The 9,125-nt window shown below is 47.8% G+C and overlaps 1 protein-coding gene across 3 annotated transcripts in view; it reads right to left on the bottom strand.

Annotated features, from left to right (window-relative positions):
- Positions 1–231: 231 nt before the first annotated feature.
- cwf19l2 (CWF19 like cell cycle control factor 2) overlaps positions 232–9,125 on the bottom strand; it is a 38,860-nt gene continuing 29,966 nt past the window's right edge. For all 3 annotated transcript variants that reach the window (XM_036965014.2, XM_090223923.1, XM_090223924.1), the window contains exons 14-19: positions 1,780–1,992; positions 1,552–1,668; positions 1,272–1,427; positions 1,112–1,192; positions 805–906; positions 232–673 (exon numbers count right to left, since the gene is read on the bottom strand). In XM_036965014.2, the coding sequence (XP_036820909.2) occupies positions 533–673; positions 805–906; positions 1,112–1,192; positions 1,272–1,427; positions 1,552–1,668; positions 1,780–1,992 (810 nt within the window). In that variant the 3' untranslated portion in view covers positions 232–532. The remainder of the gene's footprint in view (positions 674–804; positions 907–1,111; positions 1,193–1,271; positions 1,428–1,551; positions 1,669–1,779; positions 1,993–9,125) is intronic.

Below are 9,125 nucleotides of genomic sequence, written 5' to 3'. Positions count from 1 at the left end.
AATTGACAGATATTTGAAGATGAATGCACTAATTGACAGATATTTGAAGGTGAATGCACTAATTGATAGATATTTGAAGGTGAATGCACTAATTGATAGATATTTGAAGATGAATACACTAATTGATAGATATTTGAAGATGAATACACTAATTGATAGATATTTGAAGATGAATACACTAATTTTAAGTGTCTCTTTATAAGAGTGTCTGCTAAAAGACAAAAGTAAAAGAACAGAAAGCATCATATTCATTTATTTTTAAGATAGTAAAACAACGTATCCCAACATACACAACAATTGTACATCAGCTTTTAAAATAGTTATTTTATGGCCTTCTGCACGTATTTCATCAGAATAATCTCAGAGTAAAACAATGTGTTGACAGGATCAGAGGATTATAAAGCAGACAGCCCCTTGTCTTCTGAGACTATGACTCTAACGCAGAAGGGGGCTAACGCCATATGGCTTGCAGTTACATCTACTATATATTTTCAGGGGCTAGGGGTTTATTGAGATGTGTTGGTTGGTTGGTTCAGCTGTCCGTCTTGGTGCAGTCGAAGGGTTTCCACCACTGGGAGAACTCAAGGACTTTCTTCCGCTGGTCGTCAAAGTTCTCTCTGATGGACTTCCTCCATATCCTCGGCTCCACGTCCAACATCCCCCCAACAATCTCCTGAAGAGGGGAGAGGAGGAGCGGGAGAGAAGGAGAGGAGGGAAGAGGAGAAGGATGGGGAAAGGAGGGAGAAGGTTTAGAGTGACACAGTGGAGAGTAAAAGCACCCCATAGAGGTTGTAGTTCACTGACCTTGCCAAAGTAGTGGGGGAACTTGTGTTCGTTTTCAATGACGTGAGCAAAGCCCCCCTGAAGACCAAAGTCTACTGAGAAATATGGAAGACCCCGCGGCACCTGGCACAGAGAGAACACACCGTCAAACACACTCACAGAATACACGCCTCTAGAAACCCTCTCTCAGGGGCTGGGACAGGCACCTGGTCCTGGAGCTTGGTAGAGGGAGGGAGGCATGCAGGAAGGGAGGAACAGACGGGGGGGGGGGATGAAAAACATTTCAGGAGTGAGGAAGAAGGAACGAGAAGATGGAGGTATAACTCACAGCGTGGCGGATGTCTTTGGAGGAGAGATCCACTACCTTCTTATTCATTGCCCACTCCTCATCACATTCCATGATGGCTTTCTGTAGGACACACGCAGTATTAACCCAGACAGCTCTTCTATTCTATAGATGGTTTCTATAGGAAGACACACATACACACCTTAAAGTAGATAGGAGCCATGTCTCCCAGTTCTCTGGGTAGAGGGATACACTCCAGGACCATGTGCTGGCGTCTCTTTGGGTTCATGTGGGTCTCCATAAACACACAGTCCTGATCCTGAGACTCAAACATCTGCACCAGCGCCCTGCGGAACACCTGCACACAGGACAAACACACAACGTCACACAAACTCCCAATCTCTGCCTTCTAGACCAATCAGTGAAAGTCGGAAAGGTGGGAGGGCATGTCTAGGCTGTAGTAGAGTTTTTGATTGGCTGACCTGGATCTCGGTCCACACGTCCTCATCCAATCCAGTGGCAGAGCAGTGGTGTTGCAATGGAGTGATCAGACAGTGACCCTCTGTCAGAGACACACCCCCAGGCAGGCTCAGATACACCTGCGGAGACACACACACCAGTCAAAAAACACACACCCAGTCAAAAAACAGACACCCCGATCTGACACCACAAATCCCAATGGGCCAAACTCTCCTTCCCTACTTTCTCACCTTGGTTCCTATGGCGATGAGCAGGTGTTTCTGGAGCTCGGGGTTGCTGAAGCAGTGATGGCATTTCTCCATGGTAACGGCCAGTCGCCTGTGCTCCGCTATGGCTCTGCTCCTCATCCTCTCCTCGTCCCGCCCCTCGCCCTCTCTCTGAGCCACGCTGGAAACAAACATGTCATCCAGGGTGTAGTTGTCATCGTCTGTCTTCCCCATCATCTGAGAGAGAGAGAGAAATGTGTTTGTTTGCCTAAAGTGTGATTATTTACATATCATTTTGATTTCCCCATGAGTCGGTGCATGGCCTTGAGTTACGTTTTCAACACACGCGCACACACACACACAGCGAGAGACCCAAAGTCTATCAATACAAATCCATATTGCTGTAGCCGGGTCAGTTAACAGACATCATTGCTGTAGCTGAATAAACATCACACTAGAGAGCGTCGAACACCGGGCGAATATTCCCACTATTCACATCGCACACAGAAACAAGATAATAGGGTGCTTTGAAAAGTTGTTTGTGTTGGTTCAGTTGTCACAACTAAGTGTTGCTTCTAGGATTTTCTTTTTATGGCAGTGACAGAGAGGCGTCTCCATGGACACAGGGTGAGCCGTTGGGATGTCGTGTCTCCCCACACTGCCCTGACTGATTGACAGGTCTGGGTCTGTGTGAAAGCAGGCCTAGGTGTGTGTACAACATGTCCATCTAGTCTATTGTATGTGTGTGAGCATGGTGTGTGCAGTCCATCACCTTATCACCCATGAAAACCCAACACCTCATTGGGTAGTCAGAACTGCATCACCCATACCACACCTCTACCAGTGCCTCCCTTCAGGGGAGAAGACTCTAGAACAGGAACAAAAGGCTGATCTAATATTAGATACAATTGCTCTACTCCAATTCCAGAACTAATTTCCTCTTTCTCTCTCAGACAGAGCAAAGGGGAGACACTCGCTTTAGCTAAAGCCGCTTACGGATACTAAGGCAGAGATGTGATAAGTGCATGTTTGACTATGTGTGCTGGGCCAGTGTGGGGCTTATATTGCCAGCCTTCGATTGATAATGAATCAATTACACACACACAGACCTGTGGTTAATTGCCACACCTCAATGCTGGAATTCTAGACAACATCTACCTGGGCCACACGCACACATGTACCCTACTCCCTGAATGGGACTTTGCCTTGTTTAGATTGGGCAACAATGGTGGAACAGGGAACCAAGAAAGTGCAAACAGCAAATGCTTCTGGAATCAGAACAGTTACAATATAGAAGGTATAGGGAAGAAAATACAGTAGTGTATAAAAGACTAGCTATCCTACCCTGGCCCCATTAAATCAAATCAAATCAAATTTTATTTGTCACATACACATGGTTAGCAGATGTTAATGCGAGTGTAGCGAAATGCTTGTGCTTCTAGTTCCGACAATGCAGTAATAACCAACAAGTAATCTAACTAACAATTCCAAAACTACTGTCTTATACACAGTGTAAGGGGATAAAGAATATGTACATAAGGATATATGAATGAGTGATGGTACAGAGCAGCATAGGCAAGATACAGTAGATGGTATCGAGTACAGTATATACATATGAGATGAGTATGTAAACAAAGTGGCATAGTTAAAGTGGCTAGTGATACATGTATTACATAAGGATACAGTCGATATAGAGTACAGTATATACGTATGCATATGAGATGAATAATGTAGGTTAAGTAACATTATATAAGGTAGCATTGTTTAAAGTGGCTAGTGATATATTTACATCATTTCCCATCAATTCCCATTATTAAAGTGGCTGGAGTTGAGTCAGTGTCAGTGTGTTGGCAGCAGCCACTCAATGTTAGTGGTGGCTGTTTAACAGTCTGATGTCCTTGAGATAGAAGCTGTTTTTCAGTCTCTCGGTCCCAGCTTTGATGCATCTGTACTGACCTCGCCTTCTGGATGATAGCGGGGTGAACAGGCAGTGGCTCGGGTGGTTGATGTCCTTGATGATCTTTATGGCCTTCCTGTAACATCGGGTGGTGTAGGTGTCCTGGAGGGCAGGTTTGCCCCCGGTGATGCGTTGTGCAGACCTCACTACCCTTTGGAGAGCCTTACGGTTGAGGGCGGAGCAGTTGCCGTACCAGGCGGTGATACAGCCCGCCAGGATGCTCTCGATTGTGCATCTGTAGAAGTTTGTGAGTGCTTTTGGTGACAAGCCGAATTTCTTCAGCCTCCTGAGGTTGAAGAGGCGCTGCTGCGCCTTCTTCACAATGCTGTCTGTGTGAGTGGACCAATTCAGTTTGTCTGTGATGTGTATGCCGAGGAACTTAAAACTTGCTACCCTCTCCACTACTGTTCCATCGATGTGGATAGGGGGGTGTTCCCTCTGCTGTTTCCTGAAGTCCACAATCATCTCCTTAGTTTTGTTGACGTTGAGTGTTATTTTCCTGACACCACACTCCGAGGGCCCTCACCTCCTCCCTGTAGGCCGTCTCGTCGTTGTTGGTAATCAAGCCTACCACTGTTGTGTCGTCCGCAAACTTGATGATTGAGTTGGAGGCGTGCGTGGCCACGCAGTCGTGGGTGAACAGGGAGTACAGGAGAGGGCTCAGAACGCACCCTTGTGGGGCCCCAGTGTTGAGGATCAGCGGGGAGGAGATGTTGTTGCCTACACTCACCACCTGGGGGCGGCCCGTCAGGAAGTCCGTCCAGTACCCAGTTGCACAGGGCGGGGTCGAGACCCAGGGTCTCGAGCTTGATGACGAGCTTGGAGGGTACTATGGTGTTGAATGCCGAGCTGTAGTCGATGAACAGCATTCTCACATAGGTATTCCTCTTGTCCAGATGGGTTAGGGCAGTGTGCAGTGTGGTTGAGATTGCATCGTCTGTGGACCTATTTGGGCGGTAAGCAAATTGGAGTGGGTCTAGGGTGTCAGGTAGGGTGGAGGTGATATGGTCCTTGACTAGTCTCTCAAAGCACTTCATGATGAAGGAAGTGAGTGCTACGGGGCGGTAGTCGTTTAGCTCAGTTACCTTAGCTTTCTTGGGAACAGGAACAATGGTGGCCCTCTTGAAGCATGTGGGAACAGCAGACTGGTATAGGGATTGATTGAATATGTCCGTAAACACACCGGCCAGCTGGTCTGCGCATGCTCTGAGGGCGCGGCTGGGGATGCCGTCTGGGCCAGCAGCCTTGCGAGGGTTAACACGTTTAAATGTCTTACTCACCTCGGCTGCAGTGAAGGAGAGACCGCATGTTTTCGTTGCAGGCCATGTCAGTGGCACTGTATTGTCCTCAAAGCGGGCAAAAAAGTTATTTAGTCTGCCTGGGAGCAGGACATCCTGGTCCGTGACTGGGCTGGATTTCTTCCTGTAGTCCGTGATTGACTGTAGACCCTGCCACATGCCTCTTGTGTCTGAGCCGTTGAATTGAGATTCTACTTTGTCTCTGTACTGACGCTTAGCTTGTTTGATAGCCTTGCGGAGGGAATAGCTGCACTGTTTGTATTCGGTCATGTTACCAGACACCTTGCCCTGATTAAAAGCAGTGGTTCGCGCTTTCAGTTTCACGCGAATGCTGCCATCAATCCACGGTTTCTGGTTAGGGAATGTTTTAATCGTTGCTATGGGAACGACATCTTCAACGCACGTTCTAATGAACTCGCACACCGAATCAGCGTATTCGTCAATGTTGTTGTCTGACGCAATACGAAACATGTCCCAGTCCACGTGATGGAAGCAGTCTTGGAGTGTGGAGTCAGCTTGGTCGGACCAGCGTTGGACAGACCTCAGCGTGGGAGCCTCGTTTTAGTTTCTGTCTGTAGGCAGGGATCAACAAAATGGAGTCGTGGTCAGCTTTTCCGAAAGGGGGGCGGGGCAGGGCCTTATATGCGTTGCGGAATTGTTAGAGTAACAATGATCCAAGGTCTTTCCACCCCTGGTTGCGCAATCGATATGCTGATAAAATTTAGGGAGTCTTGTTTTCAGATTAGCCTTGTTAAAATCCCCAGCTACAATGAATGCAGCCTCCGGATAAATGGTTTCCAGTTTGCAAAGAGTTAAATAAAGTTCGTTCAGAGCCATCGATGTGTCTGCTTGGGGGGGGGGATATATACGGCTGTGATTATAATCGAAGAGAATTCTCTTGGTAGATAATGCGGTCTACATTTGATTGTGAGGAATTCTAAAATCAGGTGAACAGAAGGATTTGAGTTCCTGTATGTTTCTTTCATCACACCATGTCACGTTAGCCATAAGGCATACGCCCCCGCCCCTCTTCTTACCAGAAAGATGTTTGTTTCTGTCGGCGCGATGCGTGGAGAAACCCGTTGGCTGCACCGCCTCGGATAGCGTCTCTCCAGTGAGCCACGTTTCCGTGAAGCAAAGAACGTTACAGTCTCTGATGTCCCTCTGGAATGCTACCCTTGCTCGGATTTCATCAACCTTGTTGTCAAGAGACTGGACATTGGCAAGAAGAATGCTAGGGAGTGGTGCACGGTGTGCCCGTCTCCGGAGTCTGACCAGAAGACCGCCTCGTTTCCCTCTTTTTCAGAGTCGTTTTTTTGGGTCGCTGCATGGGATCCACTCCGTTGTCCTGTTTGTAAGGCAGAACACAGGATCCGCGTCGCGAAAAACATATTCTTGGTCGTACTGATGGTGAGTTGACGCTGATCTTATATTCAGTAGTTCTTCTCGACTGTATGTAATGAAACCTACGATGACCTGGGGTACTAATGTAAGAAATAACACGTAAAAAAACAAAAAACTGCATAGTTTCCTAGGAACGCGAAGCGAGGCGGCCATCTCTGTCGGCGCCGGAAGTCATTAACGACTAGCTATCCTCCCTGGCTCCATTAACGACAAGCTATCCTCCCTGGCTCCATTAACGACAAGCTATCCTACCCTGGCCCCATTAACGACAAGCTATCCTACCCTGGCCCCATTAACGACAAGCTATCCTACCCTGGCCCCATTAACGACTAGCTATCCTACCCTGGCTCCATTAACAACTAGCTATACTACGCTGGCCCCATTAAAGACTAGCTATCCTACGCTGGCCCCATTAACGACTAGCTATCCTACCCTGGCTCCATTAACAACTAGCTAGCCTACCTGGGCACCATTAATGACTAGCTAGCCTACCCGGGCACCATTAATGACTAGCTATCCTACCCTGGCCCCATTAAAGACTAGCTATCCTACCCTGGCACCATTGAAACATCAACAGAAATACCAGGTCTAGGATTTAGGCATAGTGTAGATGCATCCAGCTGCTGAAAATATATATTTGCATGTGGTAAGGGAAAACTAAACCCAGACAAACGTTGATACAGGAGACAGATGTACAACATTTTAAGACCATAGAGCTATTAACTGGTTATCAGACCATCTTGACTGAAGAAATCAAAAATTAGATTTTGGGGGTGGTTGAGGAGTAAAACAGGGCTAGTGTTAAAGCCATGAGGACCAGGGTGGTGGATGAGGAGTAAACAGGGCCAGTGTTAAAGCCATGAGGACCAGGGTGGTGGTTGAGGAGTAAAACAGGGCTAGTGTTAAAACCATGAGGACCAGGGTGGTGGATAAGGAGTAAACAGGGCCAGTGTTAAAACCATGAGGACCAGGGTGGTGGATGAGGAGTAAACAGGGCCAGTGTTAAAGCCATGAGGACCAGGGTGGTGGATGAGGAGTAAACAGGGCCAGTGTTAAAACCATGAGGACCAGGGTGGTGGATGAGGAGTAAACAGGGCCAGTGTTAAAGCCATGAGGACCAGGGTGGTGGATGAGGAGTAAACAGGGCCAGTGTTAAAGCCATGAGGACCAGGGTGGTGGATGAGGAGTAAACAGGGCCAGTGTTAAAACCATGAGGACCAGGGTGGTGGATGAAGAGTAAACAGGGCCAGTGTTAAAACCATGAGGACCAGGGTAGTGGTGTTGAGACGATGACTTTCTCTCCATGCACATTATAAATATAACAATTATTAGATGTAGTATGTATAGTCTCTATGTCATGGTAACTGTAGTTGTATTTATAGAGTCTAGTCCCTGCTAAAGGAGAGTATGTGTGGCGTTAATGATACAGCCCACAGAGAGAGAGCTAAAAAGGTGCAACTTTGTCGCTTTCATTTTGAATCGCCATGGCAACTCCGATGTCTCCAAGAGTTTATTAATAATGCTCCCTCTCCCCATCCTCCCCTCTCCATATGCCCCCTCAGCCCTCTCTCCATCCCAACCTCATCTCTCTCCATCCCCCAATCTCCATCCCCATCCATATCCCCCTCTCTCCCTCCCCATCCCCATCAATCTCTCCCTCTACCCATCCCCCTCTCCATCTCCCCCTCTCTCCATCCCCCTCCATCTCCCCCTTTCTCCATCCCCCTCCATCTCTCCCTATCCATCTCTCCCCATCCCCCCTCCATCTCTCCCCATCCCCCTCTCATCTCTCCCCCTCCATCCATCCCTCCCTCCCTCCATCCATCCACATTGCCTCTCTCCATCCATCAATCTTCCCCCTTTTCCCCCCACCATCCTCCATCTCTCCTTCCCCCTTTTCACCTCCCCATCCTCCATCTCCCCCATCCTCCATCTCCCCCTCCATCCACATCTCACCTCTCTCCATCCACATCCCACCTCTCCCCATCCCCGCCTCCCCCTCTCCATCCACATCTCGCCTCTCTCCATCCCTCTATCCCTTCCACCCGCTCCATCTGTTAATTGGAATACGAAATCTGGTATGAGTAAGATACAACTACTGGGATACGGTTTTACAATGGCCTTGACTGTCCTAATAGTCCAAAACTAACAGACACATGTTCACTTTATCACGATAAAGGAGGGGATTTTAGTAAATCCAAATGGTACCCTGCTCTGAATGGGTCTGCCTTGTTTAGATTCAGTGGTTAAATGCTGATAGAAAAAAACTCCAGAGGACCTTTATGCCACACACAGAAACGCATACAAAACTCTCCCTCACCCTCCATTTGGCAAAACTGACCATAATTCCATCCTCCTGATTCCTGCTTAGAAGCAAAAACTAAGGTAGGTAGCACCAGTGACTCTGTCAATAAAGAAATAGTCAGATGAAACAGATGCTAAGCTACAGGACTGTTTTGCTATCACAGACTGGAATATGTTCTGGGATTCTTCCGATGGCATTGAGTACACCACAGTCACTGGGCTTCATCAATAAGTGCATTGATGACTTCATCCCCACGGTGACCAAACGTACATAGCCCAACCAGAAGCCATGGATTACAGGCAACATCCGCACTGAGCTGAAGGGTAGAGCTGCCACTTTCAAGGAGCTTATAAGAAATTCCGCCATGCCCTCGGACGAACAATCAAACAGGCAAAGCGTCACTAGA

Source organism: Oncorhynchus mykiss, chromosome 27, assembly GCF_057628025.1.
Source record: "Oncorhynchus mykiss isolate SJ-2025 chromosome 27, ASM5762802v1, whole genome shotgun sequence".
NCBI classification, from domain to species: domain Eukaryota; kingdom Metazoa; phylum Chordata; class Actinopteri; order Salmoniformes; family Salmonidae; genus Oncorhynchus; species Oncorhynchus mykiss.
The sequence above is the reverse complement of the archived record's forward strand: the minus strand, read 5'-3'. Positions and strand labels throughout refer to the sequence as shown.